Source organism: Saitoella complicata (genome assembly GCF_001661265.1).
Source record: "Saitoella complicata NRRL Y-17804 unplaced genomic scaffold SAICOscaffold_3, whole genome shotgun sequence".
In the NCBI taxonomy this organism is placed as follows: Eukaryota; Fungi; Ascomycota; class Saitoellomycetes; order Saitoellales; family Saitoellaceae; genus Saitoella; species Saitoella complicata.
The window spans coordinates 283,871-304,129 of NW_017566994.1; the positions used below are offsets into that span (position 1 = coordinate 283,871).

The 20,259-nt window shown below is 53.8% G+C and overlaps 15 protein-coding genes across 15 annotated transcripts; 7 read left to right on the forward strand and 8 right to left on the reverse strand.

Moving 5' to 3' along the window:
- Window positions 1-28: 28 nt before the first annotated feature.
- On the reverse strand, window positions 29-886 carry SAICODRAFT_88507 (U3 small nucleolar RNA-associated protein 11; the record flags this gene model as incomplete). Its single annotated transcript, XM_019171564.1, has 1 exon — window positions 29-886. The coding sequence occupies exon 1, from the start codon at window positions 791-793 to the stop codon at window positions 29-31; it is 765 nt and encodes a 254-aa protein (XP_019026451.1). The 5' UTR covers window positions 794-886.
- A 101-nt stretch (window positions 887-987) lies between these two features.
- On the reverse strand, window positions 988-2,000 carry SAICODRAFT_88508 (williams-Beuren syndrome critical region protein 22). The gene is made up of 2 exons (XM_019171565.1): window positions 1,901-2,000; window positions 988-1,844 (listed from the first exon to the last, which is right to left on the reverse strand). The coding sequence occupies exons 1-2, from the start codon at window positions 1,934-1,936 to the stop codon at window positions 1,029-1,031; spliced, it is 852 nt and encodes a 283-aa protein (XP_019026452.1). The 5' UTR covers window positions 1,937-2,000; the 3' UTR covers window positions 988-1,028.
- Window positions 2,001-2,084: 84 nt separating this feature from the next.
- On the forward strand, window positions 2,085-2,902 carry SAICODRAFT_183473 (ribosomal protein S13). Its single transcript, XM_019165941.1, has one exon. It carries the CDS (start codon window positions 2,170-2,172, stop codon window positions 2,608-2,610), a length of 441 nt encoding a protein of 146 aa, XP_019026453.1. The 5' UTR covers window positions 2,085-2,169; the 3' UTR covers window positions 2,611-2,902.
- A 266-nt stretch (window positions 2,903-3,168) lies between these two features.
- Window positions 3,169-3,879, reverse strand: SAICODRAFT_23388 (uncharacterized protein; the record flags this gene model as incomplete). Its single annotated transcript, XM_019166692.1, has 1 exon — window positions 3,169-3,879. The coding sequence occupies one exon, from the start codon at window positions 3,877-3,879 to the stop codon at window positions 3,169-3,171; it is 711 nt and encodes a 236-aa protein (XP_019026454.1).
- Window positions 3,880-4,388: 509 nt separating this feature from the next.
- SAICODRAFT_5287 (uncharacterized protein) lies at window positions 4,389-4,690 on the forward strand (the record flags this gene model as incomplete). The annotated part of the gene is made up of 2 exons (XM_019169175.1): window positions 4,389-4,503; window positions 4,557-4,690. The coding sequence occupies 2 exons, from the start codon at window positions 4,389-4,391 to the stop codon at window positions 4,688-4,690; spliced, it is 249 nt and encodes an 82-aa protein (XP_019026455.1).
- A 241-nt stretch (window positions 4,691-4,931) lies between these two features.
- On the reverse strand, window positions 4,932-5,607 carry SAICODRAFT_28986 (uncharacterized protein). The gene is made up of 2 exons (XM_019167285.1): window positions 5,455-5,607; window positions 4,932-5,351 (listed from the first exon to the last, which is right to left on the reverse strand). Exons 1-2 carry the CDS (start codon window positions 5,473-5,475, stop codon window positions 4,959-4,961), a joined length of 414 nt encoding a protein of 137 aa, XP_019026456.1. The 5' UTR covers window positions 5,476-5,607; the 3' UTR covers window positions 4,932-4,958.
- A 308-nt stretch (window positions 5,608-5,915) lies between these two features.
- Window positions 5,916-6,290, forward strand: SAICODRAFT_5289 (DUF427 domain-containing protein; the record flags this gene model as incomplete). The annotated part of the gene is made up of 2 exons (XM_019169176.1): window positions 5,916-5,990; window positions 6,057-6,290. The coding sequence occupies 2 exons, from the start codon at window positions 5,916-5,918 to the stop codon at window positions 6,288-6,290; spliced, it is 309 nt and encodes a 102-aa protein (XP_019026457.1).
- Window positions 6,291-6,501: 211 nt separating this feature from the next.
- SAICODRAFT_88515 (like-Sm ribonucleo protein) lies at window positions 6,502-7,140 on the forward strand. The gene is made up of 3 exons (XM_019171566.1): window positions 6,502-6,573; window positions 6,636-6,692; window positions 6,751-7,140. The coding sequence occupies exons 1-3, from the start codon at window positions 6,549-6,551 to the stop codon at window positions 6,909-6,911; spliced, it is 243 nt and encodes an 80-aa protein (XP_019026458.1). The 5' UTR covers window positions 6,502-6,548; the 3' UTR covers window positions 6,912-7,140.
- A 381-nt stretch (window positions 7,141-7,521) lies between these two features.
- SAICODRAFT_23391 (uncharacterized protein) lies at window positions 7,522-8,613 on the forward strand (the record flags this gene model as incomplete). The annotated part of the gene is made up of 1 exon (XM_019166693.1): window positions 7,522-8,613. One exon carries the CDS (start codon window positions 7,522-7,524, stop codon window positions 8,611-8,613), a length of 1,092 nt encoding a protein of 363 aa, XP_019026459.1.
- Window positions 8,289-9,466, reverse strand: SAICODRAFT_28988 (snare-like protein). The gene is made up of 2 exons (XM_019167286.1): window positions 9,081-9,466; window positions 8,289-9,022 (listed from the first exon to the last, which is right to left on the reverse strand). The coding sequence occupies exons 1-2, from the start codon at window positions 9,416-9,418 to the stop codon at window positions 8,779-8,781; spliced, it is 582 nt and encodes a 193-aa protein (XP_019026460.1). The 5' UTR covers window positions 9,419-9,466; the 3' UTR covers window positions 8,289-8,778.
- An 87-nt stretch (window positions 9,467-9,553) lies between these two features.
- Window positions 9,554-14,012, forward strand: SAICODRAFT_183506 (uncharacterized protein). Its single transcript, XM_019165943.1, has 2 exons — window positions 9,554-9,661; window positions 9,768-14,012. Exon 2 carries the CDS (start codon window positions 9,869-9,871, stop codon window positions 13,877-13,879), a length of 4,011 nt encoding a protein of 1,336 aa, XP_019026461.1. The 5' UTR covers window positions 9,554-9,661; window positions 9,768-9,868; the 3' UTR covers window positions 13,880-14,012.
- A 133-nt stretch (window positions 14,013-14,145) lies between these two features.
- SAICODRAFT_52637 (uncharacterized protein) lies at window positions 14,146-15,864 on the reverse strand (the record flags this gene model as incomplete). Its single annotated transcript, XM_019169157.1, has 1 exon — window positions 14,146-15,864. The coding sequence occupies one exon, from the start codon at window positions 15,862-15,864 to the stop codon at window positions 14,146-14,148; it is 1,719 nt and encodes a 572-aa protein (XP_019026462.1).
- A 612-nt stretch (window positions 15,865-16,476) lies between these two features.
- Window positions 16,477-17,899, reverse strand: SAICODRAFT_88528 (uncharacterized protein; the record flags this gene model as incomplete). The annotated part of the gene is made up of 2 exons (XM_019171567.1): window positions 17,878-17,899; window positions 16,477-17,826 (listed from the first exon to the last, which is right to left on the reverse strand). The coding sequence occupies exons 1-2, from the start codon at window positions 17,887-17,889 to the stop codon at window positions 16,477-16,479; spliced, it is 1,362 nt and encodes a 453-aa protein (XP_019026463.1). The 5' UTR covers window positions 17,890-17,899.
- Window positions 17,900-18,372: 473 nt separating this feature from the next.
- Window positions 18,373-19,022, reverse strand: SAICODRAFT_33376 (Sm-like ribonucleo protein; the record flags this gene model as incomplete). The annotated part of the gene is made up of 2 exons (XM_019168290.1): window positions 18,373-18,936; window positions 19,020-19,022. The coding sequence occupies 2 exons, from the start codon at window positions 19,020-19,022 to the stop codon at window positions 18,373-18,375; spliced, it is 567 nt and encodes a 188-aa protein (XP_019026464.1).
- A 386-nt stretch (window positions 19,023-19,408) lies between these two features.
- Window positions 19,409-19,936, forward strand: SAICODRAFT_5296 (uncharacterized protein; the record flags this gene model as incomplete). Its single annotated transcript, XM_019169185.1, has 1 exon — window positions 19,409-19,936. One exon carries the CDS (start codon window positions 19,409-19,411, stop codon window positions 19,934-19,936), a length of 528 nt encoding a protein of 175 aa, XP_019026465.1.
- Window positions 19,937-20,259: the final 323 nt, after the last annotated feature.

Sequence of the window (20,259 nt, forward strand, 5' to 3'; positions counted from 1 at the left end):
CTTCCGACTCCATACCTTTACGGTGTGTCTACCGCTTCCTCTCCTGCTTCCACTTGTACACCGCCGTCCCGTCCTTATCCACACCAGTCTTCTTCCTCGCCCCCTTTCCCTGCAAATTCCTCTGCAACACGGTCTCCTTCTCCAACTTCCTCAACATATCACCCCTCTGGGTCCTGGCATCCAACTCTCTCAGCCGTGCCTCCCTCTCTTTCTGGATCTTCCTCTCATCCATCTCGACATTTGATGGGGCGAATGAGACAGATTCGAGTTGGTCTAGGCGTGGGCGGTTGGATGAACGGGAGACGAGGGAGGGGTGAGTGTCGAAGTGAGAAGCTGCATCGAAGGTTTTCGCATGGGACTCGTCGTTGACGAAAACAGTATGTTTCCGTTTCTTGCCTTTATGCGCGTCCGGAGTCTCATCATCCAAAACATGCAGCTCCGCCTCCAACCTCTCAATCTTCTTACTCTCAATCTGCCTCATCGTCCTCACATACCCCGCATCCTGCGTCCTCAACACCTTAAGCGCATCCTCACTCAACGTCGTATTACCCCGATCCTTGACCACGACACCCTTCCGCGTCTTCTCCGTCATCATACCGAAATAGAACTCATCGGGGTTGCGGTCGGTTGCTTTTTCGCGGAGTTTCTTGAGGTAGTCTTGTTTGCGGTGGAAGTCTCGGGCACGGAGGATGTAGTCTTTTTTCTTTTCGAGGAGGCCGAATTTTTGGCGTTCGAGGGGTTGGGAACGTTCTTTGTGGTTGCGCCTGGAGACGGCGTTGCGGAGGGAGGACATAGTGGGGCGAGTGTAGACCTTGTACTGACTAGTTTTGAGGTTGTTAGAGGTCAATGGATCGGGTGGAGGTCTGGACGGGATGGCTGTTCGTCGTTACTGTTACTTCTTGGTGTAGAGTTTCGCCTGCGTCGAAATTTGGGTTGCGCCGCACATTACGGCGATTGTGCCTGCTGCGCCCGCTGAGCTTGAAATGTAGCCTGTGAAATCCCAAATAATAATATGCATAGATAACTCCTCAAAACCTAACCTTTCTCTTCCTGGTAGAGTACTTGGAATCGCGAGGCACATCGGCCTTACCACGTTTTCTGTAGAGCTCCTTCTTCTGCAACACCCACTCCCGCGATCCCTGCTCCGCCTTCCCCTTCTTCTTCTTATCCCTATTCCGAATAGCTCCTCCAGCACCTCTTCTACCCTCATACTTGACACCACTCTCCTCCTCCCCAGTCAACGCTTGCGGCAAAGCTACTGGTGCATCCGGTTGACCAGCAACCAAGCAAAGGTAGTACTTCCGCGCCTTCTTGGAGTCGGGGTAGTCGACGACCAAACCTCCTCCGAAACCACACTTCGTGGCGATCTGCATGATGAGCGCCGTTTGTTGCTCTGACTCGGGGTAGAATTGGCAAACTGCTCGGCCACCTCTTCTCAGACTCGCGTACAACGTCTCGAAGAACCTTCGTAGACGCACACCAGGGGCATTGGCGGCTTTATCCGCATTACACAACCACTGAATCACCGAAATGGAAATCGCACCATCGAAGGTACCGGCTCTGAACGGGATCCCGTCACCAATATCTTGGAGGAACAAGTCACCCTCGACATCTCTCTCCAGCGCTACCTGCAGCATGGATGGAGCGATATCGAGACCGCACCAGATGTGTCCCTCTTCTGAGAGGATTTCGCCAGATAGGCAGGATCCGCAACCGATATCGAGGAGAAAGGATGGTGAGTCGGGGAGGGAGAGAAGGTCGATGGCGCGAAGGGTCATCTCTGCCTGAATTGACTGGACACGGGAGTTCTGGGTGTACTTTTGCGCTTCATCGTCGTTGTAGAACTACAATAGACTGTTAGAGCCTGCTCAAGAAATTGATCGAGGGTAGGTGAACGTACAATCTCCGGAGGAGCGATATGTTCGGGCCTGGACATGGTGTAGGATATGCGCTCAGGCTATGACAAGAAAGAATACCTTGCGAACAAGATCAAAGAACCTATAGTCGTCAGATAATCAGTCGTAAACGTCGAGGATTCTACCTTCTCGTATCGTATATCGTGGCTGATGCGTACCAAAATTGTGCCTCAGCCACACCAACCGACACTCCACCGAGAAACGAACACTGAAAAGCCGAACGGATCAAACCCTCTCAAGCTCCAGGGCCACCATGTTCCGATCACTACTCCCATCACTGCGACCAACGCTCACCGCCACCACCGCTGCTGCTGCGACCCAACCCCAGCACCGCTCCCTCCACTTGTTGGGTACCCACCTTCTCGACCACAAAACCGTCCCAATCGCCCTCACCTCCTTCTACGGCATCGGCCACCACACCGCCGCCCAAATCTGCGCAAAGCTCATGATCCACAGAACCTGCAAAGTCCAAGACCTCTCCGAATACAAAATCAACGACCTCTCGAAGGTGTTGACGGACATGACCATTGAATCCGATTTGATCAGAAAGATGCAGGCGTCGATTATGAGGTTGAGGACGATTGGGACGTATAGAGGAAAACGACATGCGGCTGGGTTGCCTGTTAGGGGTCAGAGGACGAATAATAACATTAAGACCGCGAAGAAGCTCAACAGGGTTGACAGGAGGCGTTAAGCAGATGAAGTGGGGAAACGGGGTATGAGAGGTAGCGAAAGTGCGAGCGGGGAGTGCATTGGGTTAGGAGTGGAGGTTGTTGCTGTTGAGCCTTTTGCTGTTCAAGTCAGGCCTGACTTGATCAGGACCGCTCAGAAGGAAAACGGAGGAGGTGCTGGCGTGGAGCATTTGGTGTACGAGTATCATTGAAACAGAGCATTTCACGAATACTGAATATGCAAATTACCCATAACTACGTGCGATCCCTCGTCGATGACCTGTCCCGAACGTCGTACCGGTAACATGTCCTGTGGCTATGGAAACAAGAAGGGTTCCTTGCACATACTGTAAGACAGGTTGAAATGCGATGTAATGCGAAGATAAGTTTGGTAATACTGATTTGGGGGATATACCAAGAGCGCAATCCATATCAAGGGTATCGATACCATCCATAACCACACCAAAACCAAGCGATGAAACTCCCGTTCCCTAGCATACAATCAGCTCATCTCGCCTCACATTCTCCGTATCTCTTCCACCTCGTCATATCGTACACTCCTCTCCTCTCCCTTCCTACCCTCACCTCCACCACAACCAAACACACCCTCCCACCAACAAGACCATCCCCACCAACCCCACAATAACCCTCTCAATCTGCGCCTCAACCTCAAAGGCCTTGCCCACCTCGAATTTCAGGAGCGCGCCTTGTCTATACCACCACGTCCCCCCATAATCCTCCGGATCCTCCGTCCTCTCACGCCTAACCCTCCTCGCATTGATGGGATCAGATGCTGCGCGACCCAACCCGGGACTCGTCGTGGACGAGACAGACCCACGCAAACTCCGTTCCCGCGCACGCAGCCGTTGTTCCTTCTTATCCACCAACAACAACCCCAACAAAAACGAGATGAACGTCAACGGCGCAAGTACGTATCTCTGGAACGCACTCGCTTCCACGATTGTGGCTAGCTGTCTTCCGTCGTCGTCGTTTTCTGTGGTGGGTGAGGAGAGGGGTGAGCGGTGTCCGTCGCTGAAGGGGGTGATTTTCTCGAAGGAACGGTTTGCGAGGGAATCCTTGCGGAGTGGACTCGTTACAGCTGCAGCTGCAGCTGGATCTGGGATGGGGGTGTCACTGGCGGAGAGGAAGGGGGAAGCGGGGGCAGAGCCGGAGAGTGGAGAGGCACTCCCTGTTATGATTTCGTAGATTTCCTGTTTGGCGCTGGATTGTGCTTGTGCTTGTGCTTGTGCTGTTGTGGACGTAGAGGTGTGTTGCATTACGTAATTCTCCATGGTGGTTGCCAACGATGGTAAAAGCGTCGGTATATATGCTCGAGCAAACAAACGGTACGATCTGGATATGATTCGGGAAGTCCATGTCCGGCTCGGGAGGCAGGTGCTCGGGCCGCGAGGCCGTGGGATGACGTCGCGCGCAAGGGATTCAAAATGCCAGATATACAAAGTCCCTCCGAAAGTGATATCGGCATCCAACTGTAACGTCGTCAACCCTTCCTACTTACATCATGCTGCGCCGCGACGTCCCTGCTACACCTTCTAAAATGTACTTAGCCCCGATCCCTATATCGAATGCATTCACGTGTCCCGTTGTTCCCGCTTCCGTTTCCGCTTCCGTCGCCGGCCGGCAGAACAACAATGAGAATTATGGGTTGACCTCCTGAACGAAACGCGGCATATATCGAACGGTTCATCCTTTCTATTCATTCAAAGGCCGTATCGAAAAGAGAAGCAGGCAGAGAAGGGGAGAGGAACTTTGGGCATATACGACGACGGACGACGACGTCATGACTCACCACCACCACCACCGCCGCCGGCCGACTACACACCTTTACCAGCTGTCCTACCTCATCCTAGTTATTTCCCTCTTCGCGTTGTCTTCTGTCGTTGCACAGTCATCAGGTACATCCCCTCTCCTCCTCTCAGACCACCGAGTCCTGACATGTCGAGCATAGGCTCAACCTCAAGTTCGTCGACCCTCGGGATATCGGAAGCGACAGCTACCCCGGCTAGTGCGGCGACGAGTGAGGGGGTTGTGATGGTTGTTGTTGCGGTTGTGAGTGTGTTTATTGCGTTGATGATGGTGTGAGTGTGTGTGTGCTCGAGGTTGAAGGGCGGAAGAGCGAGGGGAGGGGATGTACTTGTGCGATATATGCTGGAGGAGAGATGAAGGTGCACGATATTGGATGTGGAAGGCGTTTTTTTTGTTTTTTTCTGGATTTTGGGAGCATTTGGTGTATGTGAGTTTATATGACATTTAACGTTTGGTTGCGATATGCTCACCAAATATGATACACGTTCATTTAAGAACCCAAACTCCCATCAACTATCGTACACCATTCCCTAATAATACTGCCTCACTCCCCCCTCCCCAAATTCTTCCAAAACTGATTCATCGTCTCCCCCAAACTCCCCCTCCTAATCCCAATCTCCGCATGCTCTTTCGCCTTATCCTGGCTTCCCCTCCTCTGTTCCAACAACGACTGGAACGCCGGGGTGCCTTGTCCGTCATTACCGCCGAAGGACCATCTGTTGGGTGCGAAGTTGGACCAGCGGTTCGCGTTAGGAGGGGTGACGCCGTAGGTGTCAGTAGGGGAAGAGGAGGTGGCCGTGGGGGAAGTGGAGAGGGGGAGAGTGGGGATTGCGGTGCCGGTGGGGGTGACGGAGGGGCCGCGGGTTGTGGAGGGGATGTCGGTGGGGGAGGAGGTTGGGGGGAGGGAAGCGGCTGCGTCGCCGGACATGCCGGAGGGCTGCGCGAGGACGAGTATGTCAGTCACTTGGCCGAGGTACGATGAGGGAGTGGGAATGTGCGAGTGGAGGGGAGGGACTGTGAGGGAAGGGAGAGGGACATACGTCAAAGCCTTGTGTCAACATATCGTAGTTATCAAAGAGTTCGTATATGATTGCTCTCTGTCGATGGCTATCGTTCACATATGGCTAACCCTTCCTCAACAGCACGAGCCGGTTATATACCCCCCTTCCCTCCCCCCCCGTGACAAGAGCCGCGTCGTCAGGACGGCGTCACGAGATGCCTCGGGAGTCGCTCGTCATGTTTTGTGAGGGATCAAGTCGTCACGTCACATGGCTCGATTTGGAAGGTGGAGTCACGGTGCGCGTGGAATTTGGGGTGGGGCGTGGGAATATACAAGACTTGCATGTCCCGATCGCGAGATCATGTGACCTGCTGAGTTACTGATCGAGCAACTGGACAGCCAATGTTCCCGGACTCCGTCGGATCTGCATCGGCCCGACTCCGCATATATACCGATGTAATTGTACGACAACCGCCATTGCCATCGTAACCCGTTAGCATCATGCCTTCCGTATACGTCGGTGACACCCTCCTCGCCCAATCCGAACGCGTCGAACGCGTCGAAGGAAATCTTTACGTCCGTGCACCACTCCGCCCCCCTTCCCTTCACTCTACCTACTAACACCCTACCCCCCCCCCGCAGTTCCCCCCCGGCACCATCCAAAAGCAATATTTCCATGGCCCTACGGAACTCCATACCCACTGTCCCTGGAAAGGCGACGCCAGCTATTACACCGTCGAAATTCCGGGTAAGGATGATGCGAGGAGTGTGAAGTTGGAGAATATTGCGTGGTATTATCCGGAGGCGAAGGAGGGGGCAAAGTACATTGAGGGGTGGGTTGCCTTTTATAAGAATAAGGTGGAAGTGAGGGAGTGATCATGAGGCCTAGGGAGAAGCGTGCCGTATTTGAGTCATGCACACCAATGAAGATCTGGTATAACTGAAACCTTAGTGATCATCGATCTTGTGATTGAAACGACTCGCTAGGTATTGGATTCCCACGCATGGTGTTCCCTACCGTAACAGCGGACGTACGTGCACGGCCACAGCGCCTGGGTCACCCGCCACACCCGGACAGCATACCTCACAGCATTCTACGACGTTTTGATTTTGATATCCCTCGATCGATAACCAATGGCATCACAGCTTCTTCCATTAGGTTCGTCACGTCTAGCAGATCGGGATACACGGGACACGGGCTAACTGTTGGGGGTGGTACAGAGTTGGTCGACAAGTGTGTCGGCTCGAAAATTTGGGTCGTTATGAAGGGTGATAAGGGTTCGTTTTTCCTCCTCGCCCCCCTCTTCCACTGTTGCTGATGTTTTTGGGTGAATAGAGTTCTGCGGGACTCTGTCAGGTTTCGACGATTTCGTGAATATGGTCCTCGAGGACGTGACAGAGTATGACTCCGCGCAGCAGATGAAGAAGCATGACCAGATTTTGTTGAATGGGAATCAGATTTGTATGTTGATTCCGGGAGGGGAGGGACCGCAGTGATGGGGGACGTACGATGAGTGAGATGGGAGAGTGGGGTGTATGATACGTGCTGCTCAAGGTGTGAAGCGAAGTATGGGAGTGACGGTACCGAAGAGGTATGATGATAATGATCTATCAGAAGACATGGACATTGGGGTAGGATGAAGGAGATTGCGACGGAAAAGCAATGATATCCAGAGGAGCGCATAGACCAGAGCAAAAAAGCATCGAAAACACGTATACCACCACGCGTTGAATTCACAAAGATACGCCGGCCCATAGATCATCCAATTCAATTGCAGACACAGATTTGCAAATGTGAGCACAAATACTTTTGTACCCACCGGTACGGTACCGTGCACGTTGAGCTTTGTTGTGATGTTGCCTCATTCGTCGATGTGATTGCAGGATGTACGCGGGCGCATACAACATTTGAACCATCCAAACCTTCACTCCGTTGCTTCCGCTGCTGCTGGATCAGTCATTGTCACCTGCTTCTCACATCGCCGACACCGCTACCGCACACACTACAGACCCAGTTGTACCCACCCTCATTCAATCACCCGACTCCATCCACTTCATCTCCACCGCCCCCACGGACCGCAAGACACCCCCGTCCATGACCCTAACAATGACCTCGAGATCCCCAACAAAAGGAAAAACTGCATTCGCCGCAGCAAAAGGCTCGTACTCACCCGAGAGCGGTTGGCTATGCAACTGCCCTCTCCCCGCAAACTACCTCCAAGTCGGTAAAGAAGGCGCAAACAAACGCCGCTTTTTCTACACGTGCCAGAAAGGGCGGGAGGAGCAGTGTGGGTTTTTTTTGTGGGCGGAGCCGGATGCGAGGGTTAGGGAGCAGCAGCAGAGTCCGTTGGTTGTGAAACGAGGACAGGGGATAAGTACGGCTCGTGAGGTGCTTGAGGCTGGGGCGACGTCGCCGGTGAAGTTACGGGGTGATGGTCCGGCGAGAGGGACGGCGCCGGCGCTTACGGTTGATGATGAGGAGGATACTCTACCTTGGGGTCCATCTGACACAGAAGACGTCGACGTACCACGAAGAAACCCATTGCAGATGCCGAAGCCTGGTACGGGTAGCAAGGTCGTCGCTGGCCTGCAGACTCCACGGAAAGAACGCAAGACGCTGTCTTCCCTGTCACCTTCGAAACGAAAAGCACTAGAACGGCTGAGTGTGAGCGATACGAATACCACAGATGAGGACAGCGATTTGGATATGCCTAAAGTCAAGAACGAGGGTCTAGCTGGAGCCGCGGCTGCTACAACACCTAGCAGACGGATCGCTGATCATAATGGAGGAGCTCGAACACCGCCTGAATCAAAACACCACCGAACGCCCATGACATCACGGTTCCAAGCACTCCCTCCGCCACCAGCGACCCCACCCCTCTTCCTCTCCGCAACCCAGAAATCACATACGGATGAACTCACCCAACTCCTCTCTCAACTTCGTACACGAGTACCAGACCTTGCTAGTTCGCTCACTGCAGCCGTAGAGCGACAACGGCGGTTAGCGGAGGGTGCGGTGCGGGGGCGTGATGCGGCGAGGAAGGCGTTGGGGGAGGAGAGAGAGAAGAGGGAGGGGGCGGAGAAGAGGGTTATGGACTTGGAGGCGAGGAATGCGACGATGGAGGGGATGATTAGGGGGTATAAGGACGAGATTGGGGTGTTGAGGACGAGGATGGGTCCGAATACTAGGAGGGTTTGATGGGGGTGTTGTGGTTGGGTCTGTCACTTCCATTTGGGGATTCGGCGAGGATTTTGGCGATGAGGATGGGCGTTTTTGGTGTTTTAGGAATTCGTTCATTCTAATCAGATTAATTTGGGTATCATATGGCGATCCGCTGCCAGTCGAGATCCGCCTTTCGTACGTCTAGAAACCACCCTTCAGTATTCTGTCTGCCAACTTCTCCTTTGCCATTCCCCATGCGTTCATCAATCCCTGCTCGGACAAGTCCACCTTGATCGCACCGCCGTCAGAAGTTGGTGCGCGCGTTACCCGTGACGCAATTGTCTGCGGATCCGTCTCGAGAATGATTCCATCGTCTACGATTTCGTCGACGGCGAGAGTTACCAGGTCGTAGTTCTCGAGGATTGTGCGTTTGTCGACTTGGTTTCTGTAGAGCACATTAGCCAGCCGAGCGAAGACCACACGTGCCCCTAGAGTAACGGTACCTCATGAGAATATCAAGAGACTCCTTCAACCCCATCAAAGCAGCCCATAGCATAACCTCATTCTCCTCATCCCCACCAACTAGATAAATAATCACATCCACAACCTGCTTGTACACCACCACCTTGTTATCAATCAAGATGATATCCGTACCCTGCTTCTTCGTCTTCTCAAACAATGTCTTTTCGAACGATTTTTGGGATGCGGGGGTGGTGAATGCGGGGGAGGGGGTTGTTGTTGATGGGTGTGGTTGGTTGTAGTACTTGGCGAGGATGCGGGATCCGTCGGTGGAGGAGAGGAGGAGGACTGCGTGGGTTGAGTAGAGGGTGAGGTTGACCATTGCGAGTGCTGGGATTGAGTTGACGGTGGCCTTCGTGGTGGAGCCGGCTGTACACGCTGGAGGTGTCGGTGTGGCGGGTGGTGTGGCTCCAACCCTAATGAGCGGCACGCGTATCGCGAACCTCGAAACCGCGAAATCTCAAGCACGACAAAGAAGAAGACGACCCGCCCTCTCGATACCATCTAGGCGACCGTTTCAATTGTTTATAACGTGTGGTAGAGGGTTCTAGGCTGCGAGCGCAATGTAAGTTTCTCCCTTTCTGGGCTCCCGCGGTTGCGCGACGACGGCTGCGGGTGTGGGGTGGAAGGTGTTGGGTGTAGATTGAGGTATGCTGACACGTTATTTGCAGTCTACAAGACAAGACTCGTATCTTCATTTGTTTGAATAGGCGACTGGAATTGTGTATGTGCGCATAAGTCCCTGTTGAGTCAGTGTCCATCCCTTCGTTCAATGGCATCAAATGGCTACAACTACGGGCATCAACGGCCCCCATACGGTCGACCTGATCCGCGGGATCATCGAACACCAGGGTCACCAGTAGGTAGACGTGACGAGCGTCCGCAAAGTTCATCGAGTGGGAACGCGGGGTTTAACACGTTCTTTCCGCAGGCGCAAAGACCGCCGACTGCGACTGCGACTGCGACTGCGTCCGGGAGATCACCAAGCGTGGTGGCGAAACCACCCAGTGCAAGAACACCTCAGACTAGCAGTTCATCCTCGATAAGACCTCAGCAGCAGATGAATGGAGCACCAACAGCACCGAGGCAGCCGAGTTCGATGGCTGCGGCGAACGGTGTGCCTGCGAGACAGCCGCCGCCGCCTACAGCGCCTGCGCCGCAACATAACTTCGATAAGGTGATCGCGGAACGGGAGGAAAGTATCAAGGCTGCTTGGACGAAATTGGTTGGTCGGAATAACAAGAAGATCGCCTATGACCCAGAAACACTCCCTAAAGCCACGAAACCCGAGAAAGGCCGGAAGGCGGACTATGCGCGGACGCCTGTTATAGGACCACCGAATGCGAAAGGAATGGTTGCGAAGGATCCGAGGTTGGAGGGGAAGAAAGGTAGGGAGGCGAGTAAAGGACGGAAGACGTGGAGGAGTGAGCTGAGGAGATGTGTATGGGCCTGGGACGCGAACTCGACAACGAAAGCCCCACCATGTCAGGTTGTTGTCTCGGGGCTGGACGAGTTAACCGTCGACACCACCATCGGACTCCTCTTCAAAACTTTCGGCGATATCCGCGATTGTCGAGTCGAAGTCGATCCCGCCACAGGCGCCTCCCTCGGTTTGTGTCGGGTCAAGTTTAAGGAAAAGAAGGCGAATGAAGGGTATGAGAGCGCGAGGAAGGCTGTGGATGCGGCGGTGAAGGAGGGAATTGTGGTTGATAAGAGGAGGGTTGGAGTTGAGTTTGATGGGGATGGGGGCAAGATTAAGAGGATGGCTGAGAAGATACTGGAAAAGAGGAGGGCGAAGATGGCGGCTGCGGCCCCTGCACCTGCCCCTGTACCGAAACCTCCAGTTAAGGTTGAGAAGGCATCTACGGTGGAGGAGAAGGCGATACCGAAGCCTGCTGCACTTGGAGTCGGGGCAAGGGATAGTTCACGTACGATGGGAAGCTCGACGCGTGAGGCTTCGCCGTCGGGGAGGGAGAGTATGGCTGCGCCCCCGAAGCCGACTGTGAGTACACGTGATCGGGAGAGGGATAGGCGGGAGGACAGTCGACGGCCTGATGAGCGACGAGGGGAAGATGATCGGAGAAGGGATGAGCGGAGTATGTCTCGAGAGCCGTACCCTCGTGACCCTGGCTATAATCGGAGGGGAAGCAGAGATGACCGTAGTGTGAGTCGGGATCCATATCCGCGAGACTCGAGGGATTCGAGGGATATGAGGAGGGATGGTTACAGAGACAGGAGACGAAGTCCGGCGAGGGGTGGGAGGAGTCGAAGTCGGAGTCGGAGTCGGAGTCGAGATCGCGATCGTCGTCGGGATCCGAGAGACTATAGGAGGAGAAGTCCCAGTTGGGATAGGGATAGGAGAAGACGGAGTCCTAGCTGGGATGGTCGGCGGCGGAGGAGTCCATCACGGGATCGGGATCGGGATAGGAGGAGCTCTCCGCCTAGACGAAGAGAAAGTCCACCTAGGCGGACTGCTCCTGTTCGAGTTCCTGCGCTTGAGGAGATGCGGAGACGGATTGATCGTCGTCCCTTCGTGTATATCCCTGATACTTCCTTGCCCCCTGGTAAGGTCCATCAAACTGACATGCGCATGATTCTCAATAAGGCGTCGTGTAAGTGGCGGGACGTCATGGTTGACAGGTACGGCTTTTACATCGTCTTTGATGGCTTACAGTGGGCGAAGGAATGTGTGCAGAAGCTCAACGGTGCGGTATGTGTCAAGTATACCATGAAGATGGAGTTGTATGATCAGTATGGTGATCGAATCCGTGTTGAGGAACCGAAGCCGAAGCCGGTCGAAAAGGATCCGGTCAAGGAGGCGACGGAGGCGGTCTTGAAGGAGCTTGTGGGCCATTTGCAGAGGGATATTAAGAGTAGAGTTGTTGGGCCTGCGTTGCTTGAGACGCTCCGGATGAAGCAGGATGCGAAGGCGAAGGAGAGGAAAAATGCGCAGAATGGGACGCCAGCACCAAAGGCTTCGGGGGTGGAGAGGGTTAAGCAGGATGACCGCGGTTCGGAGAGTCCTAGTGTTGATTTCAGCGTGCCGTCCTTGGGTGCGAAGCTACCGGCACTGCCGAGTTTCAGGAAGAAGGACGGCGCGAAAGCTTCGGCGGCGAAGAAGGGGAAACCGGTCTTGAGCGCGAAGAGGAGGCTGCAGAAGCATGAGGCGATGCCGATGCACCATGCGCTTAATCTTGATGACTCTGATGAGGATGATGACGCCACGCCGCGCACGAAGCCTGCCTGGTCGAGCGAGAGTAGCGAGAGTGAGAGTGAGCGAGATGAGGAGGTGCCGGTGCAGGCGCCGCCGCCGAAACCGAAGAAGAAGGTGTTGACGAAGAGGAAAGAGAAGGTCGATGTTGGGTTTTCCTCGGATGAGGATGAGGAGGAGGAGACCCCCAGGCCCGCGTCGCAGACCAAGGAGAAGGAGTCTTCAGCGACGAGTCGTGCGCCGAGCGTTGCGCCCGCGGAGAAGGACGAGGATGTTAAGATGGAGGATATCATTCCCGAGGCAGCGGTTGGTGTGTCGACTAAGCGCGGAAGGGATATTGCTTTCACCAGCAGTGAAGAGGAGGAGTCCGATGAAGAGGTGATATCTAAGGAACAAGAGGTTGAAGAGGCGCTTGCTTCAGTTCCGCTACCAGCCGATGAGGAAGCTTCGGACTTTGAAGCAGCACCAAAGGCGAAGCCGAAGGCAAAGAAAGCCAAGAAAGCTGCGCCGGCGAAGAAAGCCATGAAGAAGGGTGGCAAGGTCGCTAAGCGTGCTCCTTCGCCTGCTTTGGACTTTGAGGCTGCTATGAGGAGTGAACCGGAGCCTGAGTCCGAACCCGAACCTGAACCCGCGCCGGAGAAGGAGGTCGAGAAGGAAGGGCTTCCGGCGCCCGATGAGCAGTATGCTGATGACAACGTCTTGCTTGATCTTGATGGTGTGCAGAGTATCGTCCGTGATGCCGAAGACTTCGACCTCCTTAAGGAGGCGCTTGCTGACGTTACACCGGCCGACATCGGGTCTGCACCCAAATGGGCATGGTACCAGAAGGAGATCAAGCGGATGAACCAAGACGGTGCCAAGGGTGTTCTACCAGCTCTGAAGGAAGAAGGGTATTCCAAGGAGAACCCAGCAGGCTGCGCCAGGTCCGAGCCCTTCAAGCGTATTCCTGACGCCGAGAAAGCACTGTACCTGCCCAACCGTAACCGTGCCATCGTTCACACTGGCGATGAAGATCATAGCGCAAAGACAACGTCGCAGAACAACTCGCGTTCCGCCCGTGCGAATAATCGTCGTGCTGGAATTGGTATGGCGTTTACTGGTGTTGGTGAAAGTGATGTCCTCCGTTTCAACCAGCTGAAGGGTCGAAAGAAGCTGCTCAAGTTTGCGAGATCGCCGATTCACGATTGGGGATTGTTTGCGATGGAGCGGATTGAGGCTAATGACATGGTTATCGAATACGTTGGTGAAGTCATTCGACAAGCCGTTGCGGATGCCAGGGAGAAGAGATACGAACGCCAAGGTATCGGTAGTTCCTACCTTTTCCGAATCGACGAGGAGACGGTTGTCGACGCTACTAAAATTGGTGGCATTGCCCGTTTCATCAATCATGCTTGTGATCCCAGCTGTACGGCGAAGATCATCACTGTCAATGGGCAGAAGAAGATCGTCATTTATGCACAAAGGAGAATCGAGGAGGGTGAGGAGTTGACGTATGATTATAAGTTTCCACGTGAAGAGGTCAAGATTTCTTGTTTCTGTGGGAGTGCGAACTGCAAGGGAACGCTCAATTAGTGTTGGTGCAAGTCTTATGGCATTTGTAGCTGGTCATTTGGGAGTTTTCATATATCATATAAGGTGGGCTTTCTTTACTTGTCTGGGAGATCTAAGATGGATCTAGGAGTTTTGTTTCAGGGTCGTGAATTTTGTTATAGCATCTTAGATATCCGCTATGTTTGAGTATGCTTAGTGGAACGAAAGCATGGTTAGCGTTACTTGAATTCTATTAATCACAGCACGTTATCGTATATGAAGTCCCTACACATCTATCACTGAAACCATCACTCCTTCAACTCCTTCACCGCCGGCTCCTTCGAGAACTCCTTCGCCTTCTCCTCGTCCTCAACACCTTCCAGAATGATGGACTGCTCCTGAGCCATCTCCTCCCACTGCATGTTCGGATCGATATTCTTCAACGGGATGAGCTTGCAAATCGTGATATACACGACGAAGGTAACGGCGGTACTAACCAACCATCCCAACTTATTCAACTTGACCGCGCCTTGTGGAACGGTGACCCCGAATGTCCCGATGAACCCAGTGAATGGGAGAGACATTCCACAGATGTAGGCGAACACGGCGTGGAGGTTAAAGCCCTTGTAGTACATATACTTGCTCCCTGGCTCGGAGGTGTAAAGTTGGGAGAGGTCGATGTTTCCTTTTCTCACGATCCAGTAATCACCAATCATGATCGCCGCAGTCGGCCCCATGAAGATTCCGTAACCTCCCAAGAAGGCCAGGAAGCCATTTGCGGATGCGAGAATTTTCCAGGGGTTCAAAGCAAGGCCGACGATACAGCAGAAGAACATACCGCGGGGGATGTTGAAGTACCGGGGGAAGAGGGCGGTGACGTCGGAGCCGAAGGGCGTGAGGTTGGCTCCGACGAGGGCACCGAGGGTGAAGAGGCCCATTGCGAACGACAAGAGGAAGACAGCCAGGCGGGTTTTGCCGTCCCATGAGTTTGCGAGGATTGCGTCCAACAAATCCCACTGGTTCCAGATCGTCTTGCCCCAAGCGTGCTGGAGAGCGGATGTCCCGATGACACCAATGAGACCACCGAGTGTTGCGGGGATCGGGACGAAAAGGATGTGAGTCCACATCGTTGCGCGAGGCGAAGTCGCATAACGTGAGAAATCTGGCATGTTCGCGATGAAGGTTGACCAATTGCCCATGGAGGAGTTAACGGCCGACACGAAGATCCAAGCGAGGGCAGAGCCATGGGGACGGGTTGCGCCGGCGGAGGAGGAGACGTCGCCGAGTTTGCCCCCGGATTGGATTAGGCAGAAGATGAGGAGGCCGATCATGCTGAAGGGGAGGACCCAGGCTTTGAAGTTGTAGAGCCATTTGAGCTGGTAGGGGCGGAGGGAGCAGAATGGCAGGGTGATACACCAGAAGAGGAAGTAGCCGACGAAGCGCTGTATTGTTGTTCCCACGCCGGGAGAGAACTGGTTGGGGAGGTTTTGCCAGGAGTGGCCGACGATACAGGTTAGAGCCGTAGAGACGTATGCTCCTCCTTGGTAGAGGATCACTGCGACCCAGAGCATCGCGCACACCCCACGGGCAAGGACAGGCCAGTAGTGTCCATACATCCCGAACGAACTCCTGGCAACAACAGGATACCCAATATGATACGTCGCCGCTGCCCTCGAATTAAAGGCCATCATCAACCCCGAAATAACCGCCGAACACATCACCGCCAAAATACTCTGCCACCAACTCATGCCAAGCGCAACGACGGACGCACCAAGCGTCCACCCACCGAAACCCATTCCGAACCAGAAGATACAGAAGTTGTACCAGTGCCAGTTGATCATGTGGGGAGGAGACGGTTCGAGGTCTTCGTTTGTCCAGGAGTGGGAGGAGGGGGAGCCGGGGGTGCGGAGGTAGGTTAGGAAGGCTTGTTTGGAGGTGAAGGCATGGCGGAGGCGGGAGGACCAAGCTTTGATGGGCTGGGTTGTGAAGTGGGGTTTGGAGAATGTTGGGCGCTTGATTGTGACCATTGTACGTGTGCGGCCCAGGATTGGAGGTTGCTCATGGAGGGAGGCGGATCAGGTCTTCTTATGTGATCTAGGATCGCATCGGCAACGAATGTTCGCCTATCGACGGGTCCCTCTAGAGGGTCTACGATACTCCGGAGTCTTCATGGTGCCCCATGGTGTAGTCCGTATCGCAATCGCTTGTCGCCTTCCTTCGGTTACCTCAGTCCACCTGTCCCACCACTCATTTGCTCACAACGAAGTGGAGCCCCAATCCCATAGCCGACAACCGCACGTTGAGATCATTGCCCACTTTCGCGAAGTTATATCAACGGCCGCGGGTACGGTGCGACATACATACATACCCGACCAGCCTGGCGCGCGAAGCAGCCGATGGGCGTGGGAAGATCAGGATGAAGCCAATTGCAACCTCGAGCTCCGGTAAGGATCAAAGTAATGTGCTCAGGCTTACTGTAGCGACAGGATCACCAAACAGGAACTTTAAGACCAAGATTGAAGGATATGGCTGGAAAAGAGACGCGTGCACGGCCCTGGGATTAAAGCACTCAACATACGCGGCAAAGGGTATAGTAAATTTGCTTTTTAGAATACAACAAATGCTCCCACCTCCTAAATCTAGTTCTCATCCAACTGCAACTCCTTGCCACCAACAATCTTACCCCACCCAATCAAACGCCAATGCTTGTCAATACGTCTCGACAACGCAATCTTCTCTCCAATCTCCGTACACGCCGGACTCGTCAACATCAACTTCGCCAAATCACCCTTCACACTCACAACACGGCCACCAGTCGAGGTCGAACCGATGTTGACCATGAGGACCTCGTTTTTGGCGAGCTTGGAGACCTTTGCGGCCTTGGAGGAGGAGTCGCCGGTGGTTTTGACACCGAGGAGACGGCGGAGGAGGAAGTAGTTGATTTCGATTTCGGTGTAGATGGAGGGGAGTTTGCCCTTTGCTCCCAATACTTGTCCGACGAGACGGTCTGCTCTGCAGAGGGTTGGGTCAACACGGGTTCCGACACCGATGAGACCACCGGGGACGGCGAATTCGAGATCATTGTGTTCGGCGAACAAAGACACGACGCGGGAGAAGATCGGGGTACACTTGATCTTGCCCTCAGCGTCCTTGGTGACGATACCAGGCCTAACCTCGATCTCGTCTCCGACTTTGAAGACACCCTGCAAAATCGAACCACCAGCGACACCACCCTTGAGATCATCGACATCGCAACCAGGCTTGTTGACGTCGAAGGATCGGATGACGATCAAACGGGGCTCGGAGGCAAAGTCGCGGATGGGGACGGGGATGCGTTTGACGATGTACTCGTTCACAGCGTCGATGTTGTACTTGAGCTGGGCTGAGATAGGAACGATGGGGGCTTTATCTGCGACGGTACCCTTGATGAACTTCAAGATTGACTCGTGGTGTGCGAGGGCTGCATCCTCCTTCATCAAGTCCACCTTGTTCTGCAACACGATGATGTGTTGGAGCTTCATGATCTCAATAGCAGCCAAATGCTCCGAAGTCTGCGGCTGCGGGCAAGATTCGTTACCAGCGATAAGAAGAAGCGCGGCATCCATGACCGCAGCACCACAAAGCATAGTAGCCATAAGAATATCGTGACCAGGACAATCCACGAAAGAAACATGTCTCACCAACTCCATCTTCCCACCACATCCCCTCCTCTCACACAACGGATTCGCCTCCTTATCCGAGCGGTACGAACGATAACATCCAGGACGCGGGCAGGCCTCATTTTGACATTTGTAGATCTTGGCGTTTGCGTAACCGAGTTTGATGGTGATGTTGCGTTCGAGCTCGTTCTTGAAACGGACGGTTTGGACGCCGGAGATGGCTTTTACGACGGTGGATTTTCCGTGGGCTACGTGGCCGATTGTTCCGATGTTGATTGTTGCCTGTTTGGCGATGACCTCTGGGGAGAGGGGGTTGAGCTTGGTGACGTCCTGATCATGAAGTTAGAGAGAGAACCTGAATGTCGTGGAGATGGAACGTACGACAGAGGTCATTGTTGTCTGATCGAATTGGGCTTCGTATACCGGTGCTGTACTTTTCTTGCGTCGGTTGACTCGAGGCGACTTGCTGCAGGAGCGCCTCATATTTTTCGGGCCTGGCAGTGAGCGCGACGAGTTAAATCCGAGTTAAGGATTAAGTCGGACGAGTCGTGTGGACGTCTTCGATATCATACTGACTGTTGCATGTGTTCAGACTTCAGCGAAGCACTGGTTCTTCAAGAATCTTAAGAACGCAGCAGCAGTCGGAGAGTCAAAGCAAAGGAACATTGCAATTATAACGTATCTTTTCGAAAGCGAATCATGTAGTACTCAAAACCATAACTAAACCAAAGACAAATTCTCAAGATGATATATTCCCTATCTTCGACTCGAGGGATCCATTGTCTACTCCGCTATCGTTCTCTTCTTCTCCGCTACTCCAGATCTCGAGAACACATTCTCCATTGTATCAACTGATTTCACCTCCCACCCTCACATCTACTGAGGCCTAAACCCCGGCGGCGGAGCCCCAAATCCAGGCGGAGGACCTCCGAACCCAGGTGGAGGAGCCACTCCACCGAAACCTGGAGGCGGCGCAAACCCAGGAGGAGGAGCAGCGAACCCCGGTGGTGCACCAGCTCCCGGCGCAGGGAATGCAACGGGCGGCATGCCACGTCCAAGAGGACCAGTGAGTCCCGCAGGCGGGGCACCGAATGTCGGAGGAGCATTAATCGGAATTCCTCGACCCGCAGGAATACCCCTTCCTGGACCAGCAGGAATTGATCCGAGCCCGCGTCCCTCGACAGGCGGCGGTCCCTCCACTGACATAGCCACAATTTGTTCACCTCTTAGAATGACGAGGCCGAGAGTGCGTTTTTCTTCCGTGGGATTGGGTGCGCGCTGAGACTTTCTGGAAATTCGGAATTCTTCCGCGTCGGCGAGGACGATGTTCATGTGTGCGTCGAAGGCGAGGAGTTGGCCGGTTAGTTGGCGTGTGTCAACGAGGGTTATGCGCATGCGGTGGTTGAGATGTTGGGACATCTTTGAGGATGAACCGGGAGCCTGGGGACGCGGTTAGCCACTGTCCTCTCGTCACGTAGCCACGACATTGTACGACGTGGACACTGGAAAGAGAAAGCACGTACCATTTTGACGGATTGTAAGGACGCGATATGCAATCCGGGTTTTGTTCCAAAGATTGGTCTTTAGGGATCAATTGATCCGTTTTGTGCTCGAGGCAGTTTATGGAGTATCTCGACGTCGTGCGTCGCGAACCCTTGATGTCGGGGTCTGCAGAAGTCGCAGGAGTGACAAGGGGTGGAGGGAGGTGTACATTGAAAGCCAATATTAGAAAATGGATGAAACAAACTTCTTTCAGGTTCTCTTAAACAGGCGTAAAAGATCAGCCATGTACGCACCCGCACGGGCCTGTACCCGGCATCGATATCGATACTGAGATTGATTGAACCTCGAAATCCCGATCATACCCACCACCAGCTCTCCCTCAATAGCAATTGATCCGGAGCTTCTTAAGATGTCAACCCCCACCCAACCAGCTCCGGCTCCTCCCCTCCCGCCCCAAATGGACATTCCAACCCTCGAAGACCTCGCCCTCGCCCACAAAGACCCCGAAACCTCCCTCCAAAAAGTCATCCGAAAGTCCAAAGAACAACCCCTCGTCCCCCTCGGTGTCTTCGTAACCTGTTTCGCCCTCATCGGCGCAACTCGTGGAATCCGCAACAACAACAAATCTCTTACAAACTTTATGTTTAGATTGCGTGTGGGAGCACAGGGATTTACGATCGTTGCCATGCTGCTGGGAACGTTGTATTACAAGGATTCGAATTATGAACGGTATATAAAGCGAGGAGAGCAGGGGGCTGAGGGGGCGAACAAGGCACCAGTGAAGACGAAGGAGGATATGGAGAGGGAGAAGAGGGCGTTGTGGTTTTTGGCGTTGGAGGAGGAGGAGAAGAGGCTCAAGAGGCAGCAGCAGTTGGAGGAGGTCAAGAAGAAGGCCCAGGAGGTCTTTGACAAGGAGAAGAAGGATGCTGCTGCATAAGGCTGAAATGGAGGACAGATTTGTGAAGATATTCCTTGTGGGGGGCGACACATATGATACCCGGTGAGATGATCATTTCTTTTGGGACAGGCGTCATTGCTTCATGTATTAAGGCTGCATTGCAATGGAATACGTTCTCCACTCGTTGCCCCGCCCAAACCTGACTGATCATGATATCGGCCATGGCTAACAGTTTTGGATCACATGGGATGCAACCTCAACCATATCTTTGAAGAAAAAGAGGCACGCTTAATCACCCGTGTCGGTTCTTAACCGCAGTCTTACTATCCGGGACACGCACATGTAGTCCATGATCGACTGTC

Bases quoted from the DNA above. Each gene is read 5' to 3' on its own strand.
- SAICODRAFT_88508 (XM_019171565.1), bottom strand. From the start codon at position 1,936: ATGTCCAGGCCCGAACATATCGCTCCTCCGGAGATT. The intron at 1,845-1,900 runs GTACGTTCACCT...AGTCTATTGTAG, and splicing joins ATATCGCTCCTCCGGAGATT to TTCTACAACGACGATGAAGC.
- SAICODRAFT_183473 (XM_019165941.1), top strand. From the start codon at position 2,170: ATGTTCCGATCACTACTCCCATCACTGCGACCAACGCTCACCGCCACC.
- SAICODRAFT_28986 (XM_019167285.1), bottom strand. From the start codon at position 5,475: ATGTTGACACAAGGCTTTGAC. The intron at 5,352-5,454 runs GTATGTCCCTCT...GTCCTCGCGCAG, and splicing joins TGTTGACACAAGGCTTTGAC to CCCTCCGGCATGTCCGGCGA.
- SAICODRAFT_88515 (XM_019171566.1), top strand. From the start codon at position 6,549: ATGGCATCACAGCTTCTTCCATTAG. The intron at 6,574-6,635 runs GTTCGTCACGTC...GGGGTGGTACAG, and splicing joins ATCACAGCTTCTTCCATTAG to AGTTGGTCGACAAGTGTGTC. The intron at 6,693-6,750 runs GTTCGTTTTTCC...TTGGGTGAATAG, and splicing joins CGTTATGAAGGGTGATAAGG to AGTTCTGCGGGACTCTGTCA.
- SAICODRAFT_28988 (XM_019167286.1), bottom strand. From the start codon at position 9,418: ATGGTCAACCTCACCCTCTACTCAACCCACGCAGTCCTCCTCCTCTCC. The intron at 9,023-9,080 runs GTACCGTTACTC...TGTGCTCTACAG, and splicing joins TCTCTTGATATTCTCATGAG to AAACCAAGTCGACAAACGCA.
- SAICODRAFT_183506 (XM_019165943.1), top strand. From the start codon at position 9,869: ATGGCATCAAATGGCTACAACTACGGGCATCAACGGCCCCCATACGGT.